Source organism: Hypomesus nipponensis, chromosome 7 (genome assembly GCF_054491055.1).
Source record: "Hypomesus nipponensis isolate SF chromosome 7, ASM5449105v1, whole genome shotgun sequence".
Lineage (NCBI taxonomy): Eukaryota > Metazoa > Chordata > Actinopteri > Osmeriformes > Osmeridae > Hypomesus > Hypomesus nipponensis.
Window position 1 is genome coordinate 9883442 of NC_140367.1, and position 25587 is coordinate 9909028.

The window sequence follows — 25587 nt, forward strand, 5'->3', positions numbered from 1 at the left end:
CCCGGAACACAGTAGTACCATATCTCATCAGATGCACTAAACCCATTCCCGTTAACCCCGAAAACAGTGTCTCTCGCGTTTCTGTCTCCCCCTCCTGTACATCTGCCTACGTTCCTTTCCTCTATTATTTTCCACTCAGTTTCTCGCAGTTTAAAATGGCGGCGTTGAGCAGCGCCGAGTCCCCACCGCCCGTCTTCAACGGAGACACCATGGACCGTGATCCGGAGCGGGAGCGGGGACTAGAAGAACTGGGCGACGGGATCGACTCCACCTGCTGCATTGGGATACCCGAATGTCCGCAGGATGAGGAGGTATGCAACGGGGTACAGGGGATAAAGAGGAGCGAGGGGAAAGGGATTCTGAGCGGAGGTAACTGGATGTAAATCTTCAGGAAACACCGGCTGTAATATGGATCGTGTGGATGCATTGCAGGGGGCGAGACGATGCACACAAATGTATGATTTCATCAAATATCGTGCGTTTGTTAACTGACTTTAAAGACTTTTATTCCGAATTTTCCTGTAACAACGGAGATCAATTTGTATCCCTATTTTATTCCGCAGGCTCAATGTTTATTTCAGGCCTGCCATATTTCATTCGATTTTCGCTTTATTTTTTCCAGCGCTCTTACTGCAGCTGCAACCAACGACAGTATCTAGCTCGCCGTTCTCAAACCATTTGGCAATGATGCGGTTGCTTCTCCAAAGCCTTCTACCATTTGCGACCCAATATATCGCTTTTATCTTCTGTTGACATACCTACGTACTATGATAAATGACTAAATAGTTACTTTTTATTAGATTTTGGTGAATTATTTGTGGTCACTCCGGGCCTTTATGAATTGGGGTTTGTCCTATGAAAGCCCAGCTTTGTTGTGCCTAAAACGCTACTACATTTTATATTCAACATTCCTTATTTTAGGTGGCCCATGAAGGAAAAACTGAGGAACCAAACACCCATGAGTTGGCCTATCAGTATACATTATTGCTCCACATAGACCGAAACCAAACATTGCAGTCAACCAGAAATAACATCTTTAAAGTGTAGTCTTTGCCCATCTGTTTTTTTTTTTTTAACTTGCTGACCATTATTTTGATCGAATTCCAAAATTGTCACGGAGCAATAATGAGCAAAATAAATAAATAAATGGTGGTCATGTACTTTCCTAAAAGTTGTTTAAAAAGTTCAACATTTGAGAAATGCCAAACCACAAGATCTTGTCCTGGTAATTCATTGATTAATGTGGAGTTTATCAGTTTATTGGATAAGTATGACAAGGTCCCCAAGCCTTTTATACCACAACTATATGATTGGATCAATTACAGACTTAATTGGTTCAGGATTTTGGTCCATACAGAGCTGAATGGCCTACCAAGTATGGTTAGGATTTGGTAGAGCTATTTGGGGTCAAAGTGATGATTGCAAAATGATCTTTTGCTCAGCTGCGTTAACCCCAATTTGTACTTGAATGTTAGCCCTTTGAGCCACCAGAACTGAACTTGTAGGCTTAGCTTGCAGTCTTTGAAAGCCTGCCTGGCTGTTTGCAGGCGTCGCAAGCCAGGGTGGGGACAGAAAAGAGCCTGGGGAATGTTCCCAGGCCAATCTCTCACCTTGTTGTGGAGTGTTAACCTTCTGATTCCCCCCGCCGTGGACATGGCTCTCTCTGGCTCGGGGAGTGTGGGGGCAGAGAGCGCGTTTTCGCTCCAGTGCCGCCCGTGTTCACGTTTTCAAAGAAGGAGGTCTATCAAGAGGCTTCACGAAATGGTTTAAGTCAACGCTTTGCTGTCTTCTTTGCAGATATGGAATATCAAGCAGATGATTAAGTTGACGCAAGAGCACCTTGAAGCACTTCTCGACAAGTTTGGTGGTGAACACAACCCCCCGTCCATATATCTTGAGGTGAGCGGAGAGTGCCGAAATATCATTCTCTCCGAATCGGAGGTAACTTTGCATTTCCTTTTACTGCCCGCAACCTGCATCCCCCCCCACCACCCCTCAAAGTAGCACTTGGAGACACTTAGGGTCTTTGTTCATTGTGGGTGAACAGAGCAGCCTTTAACCTCTGACCTCTTCCCCCCCCCCAGGCCTACGAGGAGTACACCAGTAAGCTGGACGCCCTGCAGCAGAGGGAGCAGCAACTCTTGGAGGCCATGGGCAACGGCACTGACTTCTCCTGCTCCTCCTCCCCCATGCCCGGGCTGTTGGAGGCCGCGATGGGCGGGGCCCAGGCCTTCCCCTCGGCCCCAAACACCCTGGCCGTCCTGCAGACACCTTCCGACGCCGCCCGGGCCAACCCGCGCTCTCCACAGAAGCCCATCGTCAGGGTGTTCCTGCCCAACAAGCAGAGGACTGTGGTAGGTTGGGGGGGGGGGGGGGGGGGGGTGCTGTGGGAAAGGGGAGGTGTAATGTCGGAGTACGTCGGTATGATAAGCTGGGGTGGAGGGGGTGTATTGGGGCACAAGATGGCAGATTTACTCGAAGCTCAGCTCGGTCTCTACAGTGCCTATGTGTCACCTCAGCCAGGTGTATTGACATCAGAGTACTGTTGGCCAAAAACACATCCTTCCGTCAATATTTCATAACTGTATCGCACTGTTGTGTGTTCTGTATGATCCTGTTTCGTTTTTATCATGCAGGAAAACAAAAGGCCCAGGTCTTAGTTGAGGTGTGACAGGCCACACAAGGGTGTGGCCAAAACACATGAGTGGCAGCCGAGTGACCGAGGGTTCTTCTGACGCGACTGTGAGCTTAGTTAAATAGATGCCATGTTTGTTTGACGTCTCTTCCAACCGAAGTCGATGCTTCTAAGGAAAGGCTGTTTTTGAAATGCCCCCCCCCCCCCCCCCCTCTTAAAAGCTTGGCGAGCCATGTGCAGCCAGGGGAATGACTGAATGTAGGTGACCCCCTTTACTTTGGTTAGCTGCACAGTGTGAAGCTGTCTGCTTGCAAATAGATGCCTAGAGACAGAGACAGAGACAGAGAGAGAGAGAGACAGAGAGAGAGAGAGACAGAGAGAGAGAGAGACAGAGAGAGAGAGAGACAGAGAGAGAGAGAGAGAGACAGAGAGAGAGAGAGAGAGAGACAGAGAGAGAGAGAGAGAGAGAGAGAGAGAGAGACAGAGACAGAGACAGAGACAGAGACAGAGACAGAGACAGAGACAGAGACAGACAGAGAGAGAGACAGACAGACAGAGAGAGAGACAGACAGAGAGAGAGACAGACAGAGAGAGAGACAGACAGAGAGAGAGACAGACAGAGAGAGAGACAGACAGAGAGAGAGACAGACAGACGGAGAGAGAGACAGACAGACATAGACAGAGAGACATAGACATAGACAGAGAGACATAGACATAGACAGAGAGACATAGACATAGACAGAGAGACATAGACATAGACAGAGAGACATAGACATAGACAGAGAGACATAGACATAGACAGAGAGACATAGACATAGACGGAGAGACATAGACATAGACGGAGAGACATAGACATAGACGGAGAGACATAGACGGAGACGGAGAGACATAGACGGAGAGACAGAGAGGGAGGGAGGGGGAGAGACAGAGAGGGAGGGAGGGGGAGAGAGACCGACAGACAGACAAAGTTCCACAGCGCCTGTCCAGATTTAAGGAGAGGAAGAGGGTGAAGAGCGAAGGGGATCCATTTCCTTTGACAAAGCTCGATAGTTATCTCATCAAACGGCTTTGCCTCTTTTTGCCAAAGCTTCAGACGAACGGATTGGATTTGAAACGCTTGACCAGCAATTGAGGAAAGTCCGGTGTGTGATGTGTGCTTTAGGTGCCTGCCCGCTGTGGGATGACTGTCAGAGACTCTTTGAAGAAAGCTCTGATGATGAGGGGGTTGATCCCTGAGTGTTGCGCTGTCTACAGGATACAAGATGGGTAAGGGCCAATAACCTGTCTTTCAGAACACCCATACACAACACACAGACGCACACACACACACACACACACAATTATTACTGATTGTACTGAACGTGGTCCACTTTCTTTTTGATCCTCTCCGCTTGTGCCGTACTGCACAATCACTCGTCCAAACGGGTATAATGATTTGCGTACACACGGTTGATATTCACTCCACGCCACAACCAAACCACGAGTTTGCCACCGAAAATCCTCTTCTTCCTGTTTCAGAGAGAAGAAGCCCATTGGCTGGGACACGGACATCTCCTGGCTGACGGGGGAGGAGCTGCACGTGGAGGTGCTGGAGAACGTGCCTCTGACAACGCACAACTTTGTGAGTACGAGGGGGATCGGTGGCGAACCGGCGAGGGCAGGAAGTTCAACCGAGCACAGCACAGGCTTAGGGAGTCAGGTCGTTCAGTCCACCCGGACAATATTTGCTTCTCTTTCTGAATGTAGGGTATGTAAATAACCAGAAGGCCCATTTGTGTTGAAACCATCCAGACCACTTGTTAGAGCACACCATCTCTAATAACTTGTATGCTAAGCTTCCAATCCAAACGGGATATGACTTGATCTATTAAAAAATTACGTATTAATTTAATATTGTGTGTGTGTGTCTGGCAGGTGAGGAAGACATTCTTTACCCTGGCTTTCTGCGACTTCTGCCGGAAGCTTCTGTTCCAGGGCTTCCGCTGTCAGACCTGCGGCTACAAGTTCCACCAGCGCTGCAGCACCGAGGTGCCCCTTATGTGTGTCAACTACGACCAGCTGGAGTAAGTACACGCCTGGCGGGGGTTAGAGGTCACGTATATAGACATGGGTCTGTCTTCCACACATGGGTTACAATGCTGTTTTGTGGTCATTGGATGATGGTGATGAAGTAGCCAGCCCCCCCCGCCCCCGCCCCACCCCACTTTCAAACTCGACATACCCTCGGACTCAACTCCCAGTCGCTGTCTTGAAATACTGTTTGACCCCAAGACAAGGTTTTAATAGTCATTTACTTTTGTTCCTGACTTCCTCGTAGATTTCCTCTGAGACTGATGCGAGGCGTTTCTCCCCCTTCTGTGTTTTCCTGCAGCTTGTTGCTGGTGTCCAAGTTCTTCGAGCACCACCCCATCACCCAGGAGGAGGTGTCTTCAGAGGGCACCACCCCCGTGTCCGAGGCCTACCCCTCGCTGCCCCCCTCGGACTCCCCCGGGTGGGTCCCGCCCGCCCCCTGTTTCAGTCACAACCACCGCTTCCCTACACGTCTGTCCGTCTAACCTGAAGTTCTACCCCCCCCCCTCTCCTCCTCCTCCTCCAGGTCCCTGTGCCATGCCAGCGTGTCTCCGTCCAAGTCCATCCCCATCCCCCAGGGGTTCCGCCCCGGGGAGGAGGACCACCGCAACCAGTTTGGCCAGAGGGATCGCTCCAGCTCCGCCCCCAACGTCCATATCAACACCATCGAGCCTGTCAACATCGACGTGAGTCCTGCCTCTCCCGCACTCTGTCTCGCTCTCTTTCTCTATCTCTCTCTATATCTCTCTATATATCTCTCTCTCTATCTCTCTCTATATATATATTTCTATCTGTCTCTCTCTATATCTATCTATCTCTTTCTCTCTCTCTCGCTCTATCTCTGTCTCTCTCTCTCTCTATATCTTTCTATATATATATATCTCTATCTCTATCTCTATCTCTATCTCTCTCTCTCTCTCTCTCTCTCTCTCTCTCTCTCTCTCTCTCTCTCTCTCTCTCTCTCTCTGTCTCTGTCTCTCTCTCTCTCTCTCTCTCTGTCTCTGTCTCTGTCTCTCTCTCCGTCTCTCTCTCCATCCCAGAAGGGTTGCTTTTGGAGGCTCGCCCATGTTTACCGCCGAGACGAGCCGGAGTGTTTGTTTTTACCCGACTCTTCGTATTGTCTGTAATGCTGTTCAAATCTGCTGTCCGTGCCGCCAGTTTCTTCCACGGCACTGGCCTACGCAGAGAGACTCTGTGGCGACGCGTTCTGACATGTTGCCGCTCCTCTGATTCCAGGACTTGATTGGAGACCAAGGTTTACAGAGGTCCGAAGGAGGTAAGGATGGAATCCTCGTCAGGGGGGAGGCGCGGGCCGCTTCCGCCCCGCCCCGCCCCCCCTCCCCCCCACAGCATCCACTGAGCAGCTGTTCCCCTCACCCTACCTCTGCGTGCCCTCCGTGTCCCACACAGTGCCCCGCAAGTTCAGGCCACCTCTCTCCCGTTAAGTTCCGGCCCCTTCCGCCACGCCTGCAACCCCAGACAGGACACGACGCCACAAAAAAACACAGACACTTATCTAGTCATTTGGTGTGTTATGAAGTGGCTCCTGTCTCTTTAAGAGGGACACATCCCCTTTTTAAGAGCCAGCAGTGCCCAGGGATATAGGCTCATTTGCCCACCCGTGCCCCATGTTGAAGGGGGGTGTTGTACTAACTAGAGAATGAGAAATGGGGTGGGGGTGGGTGGTCGGTTGAGTGGCTAGGCTTTAGGGCCAGTGATCGTGTGTCTGTCTCTCTCCCCACTGCAGCCCCCCCGACACACCCCGCCCGCTGCTTCAGGAAGCACCGAACACGGACCTCAAGCCCCCTCCTAAACTCCTACCCCAATGACATAGTGTTTGATTTTGAGCCCGAGCCCGTGTTCCGAGGTAGCTAGGCCTCTGTGTGTGTGTGTGTGTGTGTGTGTGTGTGTGCGCGTGCGAGTCCCCCTCCCCCCTCCTCACCACCACCCGCCCCTCCACCTATCACCTCCGTTTCACATCCACTGTGTGTGTGTGTGTCTCTATTCTCACTCTCTCTAGCTCTCACACTCACACAATCGCTCTCTCTTTCTCTCAACCACACACACTCTTGGTCCCCTACAAGGATCTCATGGGAGTGTTGCACCAATCAGAGAAAAGACTAATTTAGCGTGGCTTACAATTATCCTCAAATCGTTTCCTCCTTCCAGTGTGTGTCTAAAATGAGACTATTAGAATACAATAATGCAACACGGTAAAAATTCATAACTTTAGGCGTATGCGTCGATAGTTTTTATATGATTTTCTGTGGTTAGCCATCCAGAAGTCAGTTACCTGTTGTGATGGTGTGCTTGATTTCCCATGATTCCTCACAGAACCAGGCACCACATCACCTCCCTGCATGTGGAGTGTGACCTCACCTCACTCACAGCACCAGGGCACAGACACAGATCCCTCAACCCTGCCCCCAACCCCCCCCAAAAAAAACAAACACCGTCCCCTTCTCTTCCTTTTTGCTTCTTTTTTTCTTTGCTTCTCTCCCTCCCTCCCTCCGCGCTCTCTCTCTCCTCCTGTTGCCGTCTTTTTTACCCTTCCGCTTTCTGTCATCTTCATCATTCTTTTATTTATTTATTTTTCTCTTCCGACCCAACCCCCTTTAAAATCCCTCCCTCCCCCCCTTCCTTTCCGGCTTCCTCCCACCCCCACCCCACACCAAACCTCTTAGGGTCCACGGCTGGACTGTCGGCCACGCCCCCGGCCTCCTTGCCCGGCTCGCTGACCAATGTGAAGGCCCCGCAGAAGTCTCCGTGCCCGCAGAGGGAGAGGGAGCGGAAGTCGTCGTCGTCGTCCGAGGACCGCAATAAGATGGTGAGGCTTAGCGACATCGCTAACGAAACAGAGCAACACGATGGTGAGGCTTAGTGACGTCGCTAACGAAACAGAGCGGACGTGCAGCTCAGTTAGCACCTTGCTTTACGAAAAAATTCAAAATAAAAAATCTGTTCTGGACCTACCCTAAATCCTCCGGTACCTCCTCATTGTGAAGCGATGTTTCAACGTGCACTTATAGCAGTTTTATAGCCGTATGTGGCAGATTTGACTGACGCTAGTTTCTCCCGACAGAAAACCCTGGGTAGACGGGACTCCAGCGACGACTGGGAGATCTCGGAGGGCCAGATCACCCTGGGTCAGAGGATAGGCTCCGGCTCCTTCGGAACGGTCTTCAAGGGAAAGTGGCACGGTGGGTCCCACGCCACGCTCTGCGCTCATTCATGTAGCATGGTACTGGCAGGGGGTGACCTGCTTTGACCATGTTACCCCCACCCTCCTTAATCTGTGCAGAGGGGACGGATCGGACATGACGAAAGCAGTACCGGCCGTCTTGTTTGGAATCACAGATTGTCTTTAGGAACAATTAATAACGTGTACCCCCCACAACAGGTGATGTGGCAGTGAAGATGTTGAATGTCACTGCCCCTACTCCCCAGCAACTTCAGGCCTTTAAGAACGAAGTGGGAGTCCTGAGGTAAACACTTGTTGACATATTGATGACCAGAAGCTACACTTTTCCCCAAAAAAATGTCAGCGCATATTTTGCTTGCAAACCAAGCCCCCAGTTTTAGGAACTGGACCAAGTCGGCTCTAACCCCTCCCCTGTCCCAAACAGGAAAACGCGTCATGTCAACATCCTGTTGTTCATGGGCTACACCACCAAGCCTCAGCTGGCCATTGTGACCCAGTGGTGTGAAGGCTCCAGCCTCTACCACCACCTGCACATCATAGAGACCAAGTTTGAGATGATCAAGCTCATCGACATCGCCCGGCAGACCGCGCAGGGCATGGAGTGAGTGGACCAATCCTAGCTTCTGTTCGCACCCACCTTTTACGCTACCCTCGACCCACTTTTTCGGACGGGTGTCAATGTGTCACTTGCCGTCGTTGTCAGCAGTTCCAGGTTGTTTTGCTTCCTTTTAGACTTGTTTAGAACGACTTCCAACTAGTTCACAACTGCTAAGCTTTTTTTTTGTTGCATCTGGCTGGTGTGTGAAGTTGTCCGCTTTTTGCTGTGTCCGTTTTTTGCTGATTTTGTTTTTTGTGTTCCTCCTCCAGTTACCTGCACGCCAAGTCAATCATCCACAGAGACCTGAAGAGCAACAGTATCCTTTCTAACGCTCCCTCAGTCCCCCACAAGCCCCACCGCGGCATTATCAAGCCGGAGACTCCGTCACAGTGCAAATTACATTGTTAAAACACCATGGTTCTTCAGCTTGCTCTTTCTCACTTTCCAAAAAGGTCGTGCCCTTAACCAGCATCTCCTCTCAGACATTTTCCTGCATGAGGACCTGACGGTGAAGATCGGGGACTTCGGCCTGGCCACGGTGAAGTCTCGCTGGAGCGGCTCCCACCAGTTCGAGCAGCTTTCCGGCTCCATCTTGTGGATGGTGAGTGTACCCGCTTCATGGAGTCCATATCGTCCACCTGTATTCCTAAATGGATAGGCAGTCCTGTTGACCTGTAAGTAACGGGCATTCTGATCAACTCATTAGCCATTTCATGAAGTCACCTTCTATTGTAAAGATGAAAAGACCTAGTTGCCTGCTGTGGAGAAATTTGCGTACTATTACACCAAAAAACCATAAAACATTGGTAATGGCACATCAATCTTGGATCAACCTACAGACATTGACATGGCTTCGCTTGAACAACGTCTGCTAATTCCACGGCAGTCTGCTGATGTCACAGTGGCTTTGACCTATTTTGCTCTGGCGGTTCTGTAACAAGGTTTGACCGCTAAGATGGAACTTCTTCTGTCTCCCTCCGCAGGCTCCAGAAGTGATCCGCCTGCAGGACAAGAACCCCTACAGCTTCCAGTCAGACGTTTACGCCTTTGGCATTGTGTTGTACGAGCTCATGTCTGGTTATCTGCCCTACTCCAACATTAACAACCGAGACCAGGTGAGACCAGATTCTGGTCCAGACAGATTCTTCTCCCCAGAACTCCATAGGTCAAATGCTGATTTTAAACTCTCTTGGAAGTCACTTTGGGAAAAGCATCTGCTAAATGCATAAATGTAAACAAACCTGGTGCACTGGTATTAGTCATATACTTTCCAGTCACTTCTTTAAGTCTCTCCTCAAGGTTTGATATGTGTCCAAACCCACATTTGAAAATAGCCTAAACATTTTCCAGAATCCTGTCTCCTCCCATGTAGAGGAGGTGAATGTGTGTCTAGAATCACCAGAGGGGAAACTCCCACGTGCAGCCCTGAGGGGAAACGATGCAGGAGTCAGATGATTAGCTCTTGTTGTCTTGTCGTTAATCATCACCCTGAGCAGACATGTTGGGTATTCCTGTTTTTCATGAGTTCAGAGTAAGTTAACCCCCCACACCCATCTCCTGTGTAGATCATCTTCATGGTTGGCCGAGGTTACCTGTCTCCGGACCTCAGCAAGGTGCGCAGCAACTGCCCCAAGGCCATGAGGAGACTCATGGCCGACTGCTTGAAGAAGAAGAGAGAGGAGAGGCCCCTCTTCCCACAGGTAAGCTAACACTGCGCTACTGCCTCACAATGTGAACATGATCGTCACCCCGTTGATGTCAAAGATTTGAAATCGTAACTATTCTCATCTTGGCAACTGCCGGCAGTCTTTGACAAGGCAACGTGAACTTTCATTCCTCCATTTGGGACGGGTTCTGTTTCATTTCTTTGCTCCGTCCTTCCCAAACATTGAAATACTCGCCCGTCCAATGAAGGTCGGCAAGGCATTGCATTTAAGAAAGGCGTGAAAAAAAAACAAAAAAAAAACTCTGTGTCCATGTTTACTCTGGCACCACCAGGGGGCCTCAGAGTGCTGCCTATGGCAGCTGTGTGGAGGCACACAGGCCCAGGAAGCTCTCTTTTTAAATAAGGAAAACAAACAGGATACAAAAGATTGTCATCGCAGTGTCAGGGGGTGGTTAGTTAGTTAGTTAGTTAGTTAGTTAGTTAGTTAGTTAGTTAGTTAGTCAGTTACTGTGGCCAGTTACTTTGGCTAGGCAGAACAGCCGCCCTGTGTAATAATCTTCTTGAAATGATCAAATTCAAGGATGGAAATGTAACGGAATGGATTGGGAGGAGTTGAGGGTCCAGAAAATTCTCCCCCTGGTTTTAAGAGTGCCGTCTGCATGGAGTCCTATGAGTCCGTTTTCTGATAAGGTTCAATAAACGACGTTTCCAGTCACTTGGGGGGGGAACAGAGCGGGCCCTCTCTCCAAACCGAAGGGGTTAAAACTGCAGATGTCTTCAGAAGACTTCCCGTGAACTCAACCGTGTGTACCACGATTGCTCCGTTCTTGTGTCGTCCTCACCAACATAACGAATGACCTCCCTCCAGATCCTGGCATCCATCGAGCTGCTAGCTCGCTCCTTGCCCAAGATCCACCGCAGCGCCTCGGAACCCTCGCTGAACCGCGCCGGGTTCCAGACAGAGGACTTCAGCCTCTACGCCTGCGCCTCCCCCAAAACCCCCATCCAGGCTGGGGGCTACGGTAAGCAACACGCGCTCGCGCGTACACACGTCAACTTGTCTCATACGTAGTCGCACGCCCAACAAATGGCCGGACTGCCCTCATTGAAGCATGCCTAAAAAAAAACCTGCTTCCATTACACACATGCACACGCACACCGAACAGGGAGTATCCATGTCATACATAAACTAATAACTCTATGTGCAGCATCTACCTTTTTAATAAGAGCCCAAGAGGACCGGCAGTATTTTCAACAGTTCAGAAGTATAATCTTGTGAAAGAGCCATGATGTCAATGTTGTACTGTTGCTGTGCTGGCGTCAGGGTATGCATGCTGATGGCCTCACTGTCTTCTCCCTCCCTCTCTCTCCCTTTTCCAGGGGAGTTTTCAGCATTTAAATAAGTGCTGCAGATTTTGACAGTCCATCCCTCGTCACTTCTCAACAAGTATTGTGTTCTACGGTGGATTCCTTCATTACAAAAAACAAAACAATTATATATAGATATATATAGATATATATAGATATATGTATATAGATATATATCTATATATCTCAAAGAATGTGCTGTTGACTTCCTGTTTGAAACATGGAGGGAACAGCCCTGGAGCAGCCCACTTTGGAAGGTCTCCGTTGGGAAATTGCCACATTGACAAACAAACAAACAAAAAAACACATCAAATCCCCAAAAACCATTGAAAATGGGTTCTCAAGTGAGGTAGAACGACACGGGCTGAAGAGAAGGTAAAAGGCGCGTCGGGATGAAAGCCGCAGCAAACACGCTCGAGTGTTTGGTGTGGGAGTGGGGGCTTGGGAGCAGGAGGTCTTGGAGATGAGGGTGAAGAAGGGGAGGTCGGCAGAGGTCAAAGGTGTTGGCGACACGTGCCTCGTCATCTCCTGGCCAATAGGAAATGATTAAAGGCAAGTGGGCCGGGCCAAGGGTAGAGCACTCGGACCAATGGCGACACAGGGCTGGCGGACGGAGTGGCCGGCCTCCCTCCCTGCCCATTGGTTGTAGAGAAGTGGATGGATCAGGTTTAAGCCAGTCATTGAGAGGAGCTGGAGGCCACAGTGGACAACGCTAACAGGGCAATGACTTGAAAGATATTGATATAAATCTTTCGCTCTTCATCATTTGGATCCCAGTGCGTGGGGAATTGCCGGCGTTGAGCTTTTTTGGAGACGTTCATTCGACGAAGGAGACGGTTTGCTCACCATTTTTAGAGCAGAGTGGTTTTCTCCGTCTGAGCCACACGCAGTGCTAATTCACTTGCCTCAAGCATTACAGGATTGAAGTATTACGACGTCCCCCACCAGTCCCTTCAATGTTCCCCCACATCAACCCTTCAATGTCCCCCCACCTCGACCCTTCAATGTCCCCCCACCAGTCCCTTCAATGTCCCCCCACCTCGACCCTTCCAGTGTCTTGCCTTCTGAGTTGCCTCAGCCGAAACCCAGACCCGTGTCCAGACAACCACCCGAAATTCCTACCTAACGCCTCGTCTCCGGGGAGACAACGACACCGCGGCGTCTCCTTGACGGACGGGTACACGGCGACGGACGGCGTGTGACACCAAGATGGCTGCCAGTGCCTCTCTTTGTTTCTCCGTCTCTCTCTCTCTATCTCGTCTCTCTGGACTGAATGGCAGTATTCCCGGGACTTGGGCAGGGATAGATAAAGAGGATGTCGTTGCCCCCCCCCCCCCTTCACTAGTCCGTCCCCAGCCCTGCCTCATGTGGGCACGGCAGCACACATCTTTCCATCGTTTTGGGGGAAAACATTTTGCTAGTGTGTTTGGACTTGTAAGGAAAAGACACGGGGGGTGACGCCCCCCCCCCCCCCCTTAAATCCATTCAAGTCCCTGGCCAGAGTGAAGAGTCCACATAGGGAAGTCTGTTTCACTCTCAGCTGCTACTTTCAAGGTTTACATTGCACTGTGCCGTTAGTAGTTGGGCTGCTCTTTGCAACTTGTGGCTTCTCCCAGCTTTGCTGCACATACAGAAGTTTTTTTTTAGGCAGTGGTGCCATCAATGTAACTTAAGCTAAAACAATTTTTTTTTTTTGGGGGGGGGGGGGTTCGTTTTTATTTGTTTCCGTTTTCTGCCACAAACCCACAAAACTCTTTTCTTGATAGCAAGTGCATGTCGTCTCATTGGTAGGTTTTTCCCTTCTTGTTGTGGCTTTAATATTGCACTCGGCTTCAGAAAATACTACAAGAAACGGCCAGGCCAGACCAACCTGCTGAAAAGACTTCTCAAATCCTGTTTGGCTCAGGCTGGATGTTTCTTCCCCATCCCTTCTGTCCTTTATCTAAACATGCACCTGTACTTTGTCATTCCAGCGTGTGTCTCAAAGGTCATAGTTATTTTACGGTTTATACCTTTTATTTTGTTTTGTTTTGTTTTGACAGGCAGGCCTGCGAATTGACTTATTTATGTGAATTAAATATTTTTTTTCTGTTCTTTTTGGTTTGTGGCGGGGGGGGGGGGGCAAAGCTTTTTTATTTGAAGCCATTCTTTCTTTAACTGCTTGTGTGGTCATTGCGACATGTGTACTTGCACTTTGTAGAGATGAGATCGAAAGCAAATGAGCGACTTGCCTTTTCTTTTCTCTTTTTTTTTTATTGACAAATAAATTGTCATGACAGAATGCTGAGTCAGTTACCCCAAATTCAATTTCCTCTGTGGGAGCTGAACTGAGCAAAGTGGGAATTGGAAAGCCAAAGTATGTGTATTAAGGGCCAGTAATGAGTGTTTTCTGGAAGACAGCATACGACACTGTGCTGTCAAGCAGTTAAAACCATAAAACAAGTTATCTACAATGACAGCCAGCTTTAACACGGCTTTCATGGTGCCTCGAGTGTTGCAGTAAACTAGGTCTACGCTGTCCGTTATTTTACAAATGCACGCTATTGCAGATGTTGGCGCTAGCTCTCTGCCTCTCTACACACTGGGGTTTGGTGTTGAATCTGTCTTGGCCTACATTTATGTGGAAAAATAGCAACATTTACAGGAACTCAGAAGGTCAAGTACGAACCTGGCAACATCCATTCAAAAGGGCAATGGAGATACATTCTTGAAAATGGCACAGAAGATTTGATTGATGCCTTGATATATATAAATATATACATATGTACATTTATTTTTCAGAGGGACGTGTAAATGCATTCGTTTCTATCTTTCCCTCTCGCTGGGCCACCTTTTAGTTTTACTGTTACAAAACCTAAGATGTAATACTGAAGAGCTGAGTGCTAGTTTTTTTTTTTTTTTTTTTCAAGTGTTGTATTTATTTTAGAGATGTTCTTATTTTATATGAGAATGCTGTTACAGAGGTGTCTCTTATGAATCATAGCTCCGTTGAAGCTAAGGGGCCCTGCAGGACCTAACAGAACCTGAATTTCTTTGACTTCTCTCTTTCTCATCAAACTCTTTGGTTCTTTCTGGCTTTTGTGTCTAACTTAAGTGTTTCACCTTTCTATCGTTTTGGAGAGTTTGACTTTTTTTCGTTGGACTCTTTCACATTCCTCCTTACCTGCACCTTAGATACCCTACCTTCTCCACCCCCACTTCGACTGAGAACTATCATTCAATCTTTTGGGAGATTATTTTCACCTGTAAATAACTGTACAAAGGAAATACTGTCTGTCTGCTAGAAGGCATGGAGACTAAACATGAAATGAGCTATAAAACGTTTAAATGAAGAAATCAAAGGTGAAAAAGACATTTTGATAGATGACATTCTGAGAAAAAATGTTTGTGTACAAATATTTAAGACTGTATTATATGAAAAGGAGAAAGAGCTTAATGTATTTGTTGTGAATATGAAAAACGGATATATTAAAGAAGTGCATGAAAACTGTACGGCTCGTGCGCGCATGGTCTTTTCCTAGCTGCACAACAGCAGGCCTGGGGAGAGGCCATTTACTGCTTGACTTTCACAGCAGGGTTGCTGTAGGTAGTCTTCTGGTTGGCCAACCAGACCACACGATGGCAGTACATACCACTGCCATCTGTCATCTGCAACTGTCATGTTATGTTTAAGGTATATATATATATATATAGTACTATTGTAGATACAAAGGGATATTTCATAAAAATGCAACTGTCCAGGGCTGTGTCAGGACAACAGAGCTTGCTTTGTTCTTGTCATCCTCACCAACATAACAAATGATCAACTCACCATCCAAGGTCATCAATGGACAGCTACCATAACATCATACACATAGCCATATTACTTAATACAGTTTCAATGGCATGTTTTCAACCATCCTATAGTTGAACATAGACGTTCATAGTTTGACATGAGGAACGAGAACGATGTTGCTTTTGCTTTTTGTCCTTGACCTATACATTTAGGGCTTTCATTTTGTCTGTGTGCTTTGCTGTGATTGCTCTGGAATATTCTGACAGTTGATAATCTCAAACAAACAGGCACACATCTGATGACTATTTTTCCACACAGGAAACCCAAGGCAGAGAAATCAATTTCACACCATGTCAAGCTGAATTTATTAGACTATACAGAAATTCTAAACCAATTGAAGTTACCTACTATTAAAGAAATCACAAATAATTAATGGGCGATTATCTGACAACAGCTCAATCATGCAACAAGTAGTGGCAGTTTTATCATAGAAAACAACAGAAGTTTTTGTCAAACCCCCTTCATGAAAATTACAACACAGTTCATGCATTGTTGTGCATCATGCAATTTGAAAGTGATTAGTTTCCTTCCAAATACTGTTATTTATTTCATGGTGCACTGACTTTGTGCACGCGTCACTGAGCAACGTGCGATGACAACCTTGCCACCGAACAGTGAGTTCAGCTTTCAACTCGGATGAAGGCCCCGCCCCCTCCATCAAAGATCAGGAATGTCACAAGGGTCTGCTCTTAGCTACTGGGGCTAAATTAAAAACCTGTGTGGTCACAGGCGACAGGACAAGTACAACAGACACACTCTGGGTACATTGTCTGCTGGATTCCTGAGACCTACAGGCGCTCCATGGACACTGGAGGTGACTTAACATGACACCTCCATCTCGGTTTGATGACCAGTTTCACAATGTCTCTTTAAACCTGCTGAAATATGGTAATGCAAGCTGTAAAAAATCTTTACAGCCACTTTATCGAAACCCTGAGTGGACCCGAGTCTTACGACCGCTATTTCCTTTTAAATGCCAGTTTATATGATCCCTTTCCAACATGGCCGCCTCATTTAGACAATAACTTCTTCCTTTGTCGTGCGTGCGTTCAGGTGCACCAAAGCTTGAAGCGGCCCTAAATCTATCAGGGTGGTGCTCCTTCCACACATATTCCCACACGGCTGCAAAGATGGCCACACCGAGCGAGGTTGAAAACACCCTACAGTGAATTCAAAGTGTTGAAGTGACTCTCTTTAACATTCACGCAATGTTCTCATAGGAAACCAGTGTACATCTCTTTGCCTATAATGAATGAGTCAGAGGCTGTGATGGATAGTGTTCTGGTTTAGACCTTGTTATCCTGCCTGGTTTCTGTACTTATTGTGTATTTGTTTTCACCGAAGCACTGTTTAACCAATCGGATCAAGGTGATTTACACCCCACCCTTACAAACACACCACACACACACACACACAGATACCACACACACACAGTTCCAAGCTCAGCAAAGCCCAGTCACACTAAGGACGGACTTCTTAATTGAATGTCTCCTTCAGAGTGCAGCGCGTGTCCAACAGGCTGTAACTGAGTGTTGCGTCCTTTACATTAAAGGTTCATGAGATGCAAGCTCACTCTGGCTCCTGGCTCAGCCTGACGCATCATCGATAAGGGACGGTCGGCAGGCGAGGAAAGAGCTGGACACCTGAATGTCGCCAGGTTGACGGTTGCTCATGTAAGCCACAGTAAAGAGAGAAACGTCTCTGACGTGTGTGCATTCTCACACGCACACGCACAAACTCAGACACGTACACATGCACACAAATACTATCAGAAAACAAAACACAACAAAAGCTGCATTGGCCAGTACATGAAAGTATTCACAGGAGCAAAGATTAATGAATCAATCAATCAGTGTTGTGTGAAGGCAAACCCGTCATGCTGCACAGTTCAATGCAACATTCATGTCAAAATATGCTTTTGTTATTTTAATTAAACATTGAAGGAGAGAACAGATAGAGAGGTTTACATCCTTCTTTGTCTAACAGAGGCTTTTCCCCTGGCCAATGCTGGGCAGTTAAGAGAGCATTTAGCATTCTCGTCCAACAGGAGTCCTCCCTTTGCCAAGGGAGATAACAGAGAATTAGGAATAAACAGGGTAATCAATTTGGATATATCCGCTTGGGTGTGTTTGTGTGTGTGTGTAAATGCCAAGGATTATCGTAGGAGGAGACAATGTGATTACAAAGCGGCACTTTCTGCTTTCACAGAGAGCTAATGTGGATACTTTCCACGGACAGGCTACCGACCCACATTAATATCAACCGTACGCACTGGAGTTGAGTTACCACGTCCTTATCAAATCCCCCGGCCTCTTGGTAACTATTCATTTCACTTACTACAGAGCGGGCGTTCTCTTCTGCCTGTAACTAAGTAGCGCAGGCGTGTGCATCTTACAGGGACCTGACTGTGAGCGAATAATTGCTGCTCTTGCGTCAGATACCGCCCTTGTGCACCGAGGACCGCATCCAAGGACAGATCTAGTTGGGGGAATTTCCGTAATTGCATCTCAGAGATTCCATCCCCCCTCCATCGAGATAGGAGAGCCCCTGGTGCCAAACTGCACCCCTTCTAATTGGGTTGTTAGTGTTGAGAACACAGCAGTTTAGTTAGCTATCATATGCAATGTGTGCCCCAATTCATTAGCCAGATTTAACTCCCAGGAGATAGCATTGCTGCGCTCAGTGACTCACCCATTCTCATATTAATCTCTGTTCCCTTCCATTGCACTTGCAGGGCCCTCGTGCGAATTTAACACCAGTCACAGTCACCGTTACCGGACTACTTGTGGAGTGCTACGAAAGATGTGAATCCGAGGCAAAAAGGCCACTTCCCTTGACTTCCCTTGTTATATTATGCATAGGTCAAATATGGAAACATAGGTGACCACAGAATGTTGGGAAGCCCCATTCGAGTGAATGGTGCATTCTACAGCGTTAAGAAGAGCCGTGTAATAATGTGCTATGCTAAACACACTGTCAGGGCTGGGGCCATCGGCAGAGTCAGAGCACGTCCAGACGATGCCAGCGTGTACGCGTTGTTGCTCCTCCTGCTGTTATGGTGGGAAGACGTACGCCCCCCCCCCCGCCCCCCCCCCCCTGCCCCCCGCCCCCACTCTAACACAGCAGTGACGTCCCAATGGTGCAAGCTCTCTCTCACTCTTTCACTTTCACTGTTTCTCTCTCCCTCTGGCTCTCCCTCTCAGTTCTTTTATCAGGCGGGGGTGGGAGGAGGGCCGGAGGAGTTGTGACGGCAGTGCAGAGAGAGCAGGAGCAGCCTTGAAAGACAATAAATCACTCAGGAGAGGCAACGCCTGAGGGGCAGTCCCAGCAAACGGAGCGTTCTGTGTACGGAATGGATGATGAGGGATAGGAGGGAGGAGAGACAAGGGTGGGAAAGTTATGGGTTGTAGAAATACAGGGGTAAGAGAGGTTGGGAAGTACAAATAAAAGGGTACTGTGAATGTCCCAGAGAAGTATGCAAAAATTCATTTTTCTAACCCTAACCCACGGTAACCTGAAGCCTCGATTTGCCTCCTCGACAGAAAATGGCCACGCCGCCAAATCAGCTCTAATCAGTCCAGGGTTCGCTAACTCGTGTAGATGTTGGTCCTTTGATCAGTGTGCTCCTCGTAGAGTTCCACCGGGATTCCCTGCAGTGTCTCCAGACCTCCCTCTGGGTCCCCGCCTCCCGGGGCCGACCAATCCCCTCGCAACCTCATTAGCGTAGCGGTCTCGACGGTCCACTCCGATGAAACTTTTCTCAGACTGGGGAAAGAAAAAGTTCACCCCTTTGAGAGGACGTTTGAACTCATCCGTTACATAAGCTCATGCCTTTTCAGGTAGACTGGATAGAGGGAACTGGGTCCCTTAAGCCACTGTGAGCCAACTATAAAAGAAAAGCTCTGGTTCTCTTGTGCTTTTCCCACATCAAGCCAAGGTTATCAAAGTGTGTAAATCTGCTCTGACAGCCTACCTAAGCATCGTTCAGGTAGAGCCTGTGTAGGCGTCAGCTCGTCACAGCAGCATTAGGAGTCACATGGCAAGTCAACTCATTAAATACCAATTAAATACTTGGAGTCATCCTCAGAGGTGGTTTGATTTGAACTTTGTATGTTGTATCGAGAACCCTACTGACTCTCAGAGAATGTCCATGTATGAACTACACTGTAAATAATTATTCTACAAAGTTACTCGGTTGTGAAATAGAATATGTGTGCAGGCCTTTTATCCTGGCATCTACAATAATAACTACAGGGATGAATAGTTTATTGAAAATTGCTTGGAGTTGGGAGTATTTATGGCCCCATGCAAAAATTCATCATTTCAAGATCTATATCATGGGAGTCAGGTGGCTGAGCGGTTAGGGAATCGGGCTGGTAATCAGAAGGTTGCCTTGGGGGGAATGTCCCTGTACTTACTGTAAGTCGCTCTGGATAAGAGCGTCTGCTCAATGACTAAATGTAAATGTAAATATCAACCCGCTTCTGAAACATACGGGTTTCCACAAAGCTTGCCACTGTTGGCGTTTAGAATGTGTCAATAAAAAAGATGATCTTGCCAGTCCTGCAAGCAGCTGTGTTCAAGGCTGATACGTTTTCATGTGGGAAAGACCCTCTGGATTTGATGGGGGAAGGTCATAAAACGACAGGAAAAATTATAGCGTAGAGTTGCACAGTAATGGCACCCAATCAATTTTAGGATCAGCACTTTGTAGCTTTGTTGTAGAAAATATTTTCCACCCAACACCATTTTGTATACACTGCTTTTCCCACATTATGAGAGTAATCCATAATCATATTGCAAACAATGTGTCATGTTTGAAATACACACACTACTTTATTTATAGAAAATAGACATGTCATGGTGATAACTTTATTCACAAGGTAATAGTCACGTTAATATAAATCGGCATCACTGTGTTGAGTGTGTTGCACTGCGGAAGAGCTTCAAGTTTATTAGAGGACATTCACTCTATCAGCCTTAGCTGGGCAGGTCGCTAAAGATAGCTCTACCTCAAATGTTGCGTGCATGGCAAATCCCCAAGCTGGGCCCTTATGCAGCGCTGTCTCCCCCCCCCCCCCTTCCAAAAAATCAATACGAGCATTTGTTCTCCAACGTCTTCATTGTGACACGTCTTTGCATGCCTAATGAACTTTCTCTGTTCAGTGTCCCAGTCCATCGATCGTCAAATCAGGGATGTATTCACTGGAGCTCTCAGCTCCAACAGGGGCCTGCACGAGTGAGGCCCAGCATAGATCACACAGACAGAATGCATTAAAAGTTTTTTCCTTTTTTTCGGGGGTCTTTTCCGAGACACTCTTCAGCCGCGGCAGATCCATCCGATATCCGGCAGACAGCTTGTTGAGCGAGGTGAAAGGGGAAACGGATTGAATCTTAATGTAATTAGAAAGTAGAGAAGTGAGGAGGAGATCTTTATCTATGGGCCTGGGAGTTTCCAGGGGATCGTGAGACGCTGATTCAGGTGAATGATGACACCCCCCCCCCCCCCCCCCCCCCCCCTCCGCAACACACACACAAGGTCCTAAAATGATCTCCTCAACACCGCCTCCTCCACTTCCTCCATCCTTGTTTAATGACTGCTCTTCTCCTCTAGGTAGGTTTCACTAACCCGTAGATTGGCGGACTCGGGTAGGGTGCCAACATAGTAATCAGTAATGCACTAGTGAATCAGACACATTCAAATATGAAATGATTGGGACTGATTGTGGCATAATTAATAAGAGACATGCATGTATTTCAAGCAGCAGATTTGTAGGTCATTGTCTTTTTTTAGAGGCCTTTGAAATAATCACTAGGGACCAATAATGCTGGATTAACATGTGCGGTGTGTCTTTCAGACTTGAAGTGGGATAAAGTTGAAAGGCAACTAAAATCCCAATTCGTCTTACAAACTGTTCCCTGAACTCCATACTCCCCTACTCAACACGCATCTCTGGGGAAATGGACAGGATTTGTTTGGGACATGGCATTAATGGAAGAACCAAGGAGTTGCAGTTTAACCAACTTCCTTTTCAAAGCTCAGAGAGACTGCATCAAAGGGTACCAGTTCTAAAATGCATGTGATCGCTTATTAAATTTGTGCACATGTATGCCCACACAATGTGTGACATGCCACATGTCACGCTCTCTGGGCGAAGAACATTCCAGCACAGCTGGGTCCAGAATGACATGCAAAAAGAGATAAAACAGTGGAGTTATGGGTCTCCAAGATGTTGGGTCTGGCCATAGTGCCATGAGTCTTAAGGGCGAGCAGAGTGACTCCAGGTTTAATGCTCCATTTCAGTCCTTTATATCACACTCCGAGTGGGTATCAACTTAGTTGGAGTGGTGGATCTTTCCAAGCAGTGGTGTTCAAGCCCCAAGATGTACATGACCCTGTATGTGAGGTTACTGTAAGTCACATCTTCAGGTGTCTCCCATAAATCTCTAGTGGATGTTGAAGCCATCTGATCTCTCTAATAAAAAACGAGATGACGTGTTGAGTGAGATGGGGGGCGGGTCAACTTAAATTCAGATGGTTGCCAGTAAGGGACAAACTTGAAATGAAGATTGATCTGGGTCTCTGGATGGGTAGTAAATCTCTACAGACCTCCGCCTGTTCTTCTATCTCTCTTTCATCCCTCAATCCACCTTCCTCTCTTCACACCTCCAGCAGGTTCAACCAAATCTGTCCTGTTTATTGCTGTGGTTCTCAGGTTGCAGAGCCTATCTAAAGGAATTCCCTGGTTTGTTAGGTAATCCAAAATAAACAAGGCCAGCAACATTTGACACTCATAAACCTGTCATACCCCGACGCCTTTTCCACGCCTTTTAATTTCTTTTCGCGATAAACCTATTGCACATCCCTTCCCTTCTCCTCGATAATAGTGAAACTTCTTTTTGGGGGGGTTGGGGTGAGGGGGTAGGGGGGAGGGTTCAGACCTTGAGATTACTCCTTGAGTGGTTGTGTGCAGACTTGCTGAGGTGGCCTGTGCATTCATATGCTTTTATAGACCGCCCACACTCCTGGGGAGAGCCTGGTGCAGATTTATGCTCCACCCGGGGGCGTTTAGTGCCTCTGCAGCCACAGGAGGTGTCAAGACAATTCACAGGCAATTTTACAGAGCATTTAAACACCCTGGCTAACACATCTCTGAACAGAGGGGGCTGTTAAAAGGCCCAGTGGGCAGCTAGCGTGGCCACACAGGTCACCGCCTTGGGGCGATGGATCTGCAACGGAGAGCGAAAAAGAGAAATGGGGGCTTTTTGGACCCACATGTAACACGCTCTAAAATAAACCCAAGTATCGTAAAGTATCGCAATTTCACGGAAGGAGCTTAACATGCATGCACGACGCCTGATCTGTTCCATTCATTTCGCGGAAAGCTGTAGAAAACAGAGACGTTTTTTATTTATTTTCTTCTCATCACTGACGCTGAGAGTCTGTCAAACTGAACCCATTTCTCTTGTGTTGACCAAACCGCTGGGAATTCCTGACAACTCAGAGACGAGTGTCTCAAGACTTGTATTGCCTGACAGTTGATGGCAATGACAGAAGCGGACAAACTACCCGTCAAACTGTGTGGAAAATAGAAGTGCATCAGCAATCTCTACTGTCTTGAAGCATTGTATATTACGAAAAGCCTACAAAAGAGAAACCCCCAGCCATGATCTCGATGGATCGGTCTTTAGAACGAAACGGGATTGAACTGACCCTAAATTCAATTAACAATAGGACAGCCCACAGACCTTGGGTTGAAATACTATTTGGAATCAGTACCCCAATATAAAACTCTCTGCATTGTTATTTACATTACATGATGCTCTTATCCAGAGCAACTTACAGTGAGAACAGGGAAATTCCCCTGCAAGTGGGGGTGAAGTGCCTTGTCCAAGGACACATCATTTTGGCACGGCGGGGTATCGATCCGGCAACCTTCTGATTACTAACCCGACTCCCTCACAGCTCAGCCATCTGACTCATTGTTATGCCTGTGTTACAGCCAACTAGAGCTCCAGTTGGACTTAAGCAAGATTTGAAAGTATCTGAAATAGTGCTGTGACACTGGTGGGCATGAGACATTTACTAACAGTCTGTCAGAATAGCCTCCATTCTAGATTATCGTCCTCCATCTGTTCCGCTATAGACAAGCACGGTCATTAGGCAGCACAGCCAAAGCTCAGCTACCACGGAAATAAAGGGACTACTTAAACCCCCCAGTCCCGGGAATAAAATGCGAGGCAATTTGGAAACATATGACCTTTGATGTGTGTCGGAAAGAAAATAAGAGCCTATTCGTGAGACGCGGACTCATTTGTCCTGTTACCGGGGTAACCGTGGACCACTGTCAATGGAAATCAGGAACACAAATAGCACTTCAGATGTCAGATGTGGGCAGGCTCTCTTTCTCTCTTAATGCTGCTAATTGTTTTGTTGCAAGGCAGACAGGCTGGCTTGGTGAAAGTGGTGCGTGGGTGGATGGTGCGGCGGTGAGGATTGGTGTGGACCATTGATAAGGTTCTAGTTGAAAAGACTGACTGAGTCCCGACCAGTCTGCCTTTGGCGAGGAGATAAGAGGAGAGAATAGTTGATCATAGCTGACAGGCAATTAGAGGCCGATTGATGGATGGCCAGTCAAATAGACAGATAGGCTGATCAGGCTGATGGACAGGGAGAGAGAACTGTAGGGTTAGTCAGACAGACAGACGCACAGGAAGACCGACTCTTATAGACAGGCAGGCAGGCAGTGATAGACTGGGAGAGTGGACCAGCTGTGTTGTCCATCATAGAGAGGCCAAAGATGAAGTAACCCTAAAGCTTTGATTTACAACCCAGGCCAAATAATAGGATACTTGGAGGGTCTGACACTTATATGGTGATTTATGCGGGGGACTCACCTTATTCAAGCTTGATTGATCTCCAAGGCCTCAAATGATAAAGAATGCTATATTTCACCAGGCAGAGAGGTGACGAAGCTGATGCGACTCCTGTAAGTGATTTGTTGGGCTACTTTGGGGAGATCTTCCAGAAACTTCTAGAAACCAGAAGAATAAGAAGAAAAAAATGATGATAACTGTAAAGTTGACCCAAGGGTTTGAACTGCTCCCAATTGAATGTTTCCTCTTTTCTCATTGGCAACATTGAGAGAGGGGTGGATGTAAGAGTGCTAAAGCCAAACGTTACAGTGAATATTAGCCAACACCAAGACAGTTGGATTCTGGTTACTGTTTTGTTGGACAGCAATCTCCACACCCAGAGAAGAATGGAATTTTAGATGACAGCTGCTCCCCCATTCACACTCCCGGTGGACATACATCATTTATGCTACATTACATTACATTATGCACATAATCAATTTTCCTAGCGCTCCTAAACCCATGTCTAGCGAGACCACCATTAATTGCTTTCCTAACCACTCAAACAGATAACGAGTCGCACGAGCGCTCGGGAAACCGAGTACTGCATTCGCAGGTTCCAGTCAAATCCAGTCACGCCCCAGTCCTTACATCTGCTTGGATGCCATTAGAACTGTTTGGTCGTTTTCAAGCCCACTCTTCCGTACCACATAGCCTACACTGAGAGACGTTGATGTGGAGCGGTGTCATTTTGAGGCAGGCCAGCTGCCCTGGACTGAGGTGCACAGGTAGAAGCTATCGGCCCATGTTGGTCTGGAAAAGGCTACGTGCTGGTAGGGCTCTGGGGAGGGCTTCATTCCAGAGCTTCATCAGCTCTTGACCACAAGACAAGAACAGAAATCTTCCAGAAATCCTGTTGAATATCCCCTCCTCATGAAGCAACGCCAGGACACAACTGTTGATAGAGAATTGTAGACATATAAGGTGTTTTTCAATTGAATAAGGCTATTTCACTGAATAGTAATATCACTGTGGCATTAGTGATGCTATCAACCTCTAAATATTTATGTGAAATATTACCCAAGATCTCTCTCGGGGAAAATAGGAAACGTTGCTAATGTCGGCGTGCATTTTATCGACCGCTTTGGCCTGCTTAGGTCATAAACAATGCCCTTTATGCATAACACTTCATAATCATTCTGTGGGGTTGTTAGTCTGGCTCATTGGAACCAAAGAGGTATTCCTCCTAAACAAAAACAGCATTCCAAGCTGACTAAACAATATTACAATATTTTGGTCAAAGTTCAGTCCAGTTACAGAGCTAAAAACAATACCAGCTTCCAACTGCGTTGATGAA

At 47.5% G+C, this 25587-nt stretch overlaps 1 protein-coding gene across 3 annotated transcripts; it reads left to right on the forward strand.

Annotated features, from left to right (window-relative positions):
* Positions 1 to 150: 150 nt before the first annotated feature.
* Positions 151 to 15031, forward strand: braf (B-Raf proto-oncogene, serine/threonine kinase). 3 transcript variants are annotated; one of them, XM_084701232.1, is made up of 20 exons: positions 151 to 311; positions 1798 to 1899; positions 2085 to 2354; positions 3798 to 3901; positions 4154 to 4256; positions 4550 to 4698; positions 5007 to 5126; positions 5232 to 5391; positions 5942 to 5981; positions 6453 to 6572; positions 7390 to 7532; positions 7788 to 7905; positions 8106 to 8190; positions 8332 to 8508; positions 8775 to 8821; positions 8988 to 9106; positions 9489 to 9620; positions 10071 to 10205; positions 11040 to 11193; positions 11552 to 15031. In XM_084701232.1, the coding sequence occupies exons 1-20, from the start codon at positions 156 to 158 to the stop codon at positions 11572 to 11574; spliced, it is 2457 nt and encodes an 818-aa protein (XP_084557358.1). In that variant the 5' UTR covers positions 151 to 155; the 3' UTR covers positions 11575 to 15031. The 3 variants fall into 3 exon arrangements, with proteins under 3 accessions (XP_084557358.1, XP_084557359.1, XP_084557360.1); XM_084701234.1 differs by lacking the exon at positions 151 to 311 and adding an exon at positions 332 to 455; XM_084701233.1 differs by lacking the exon at positions 6453 to 6572.
* The last annotated feature ends 10556 nt before the right edge of the window (positions 15032 to 25587 follow it).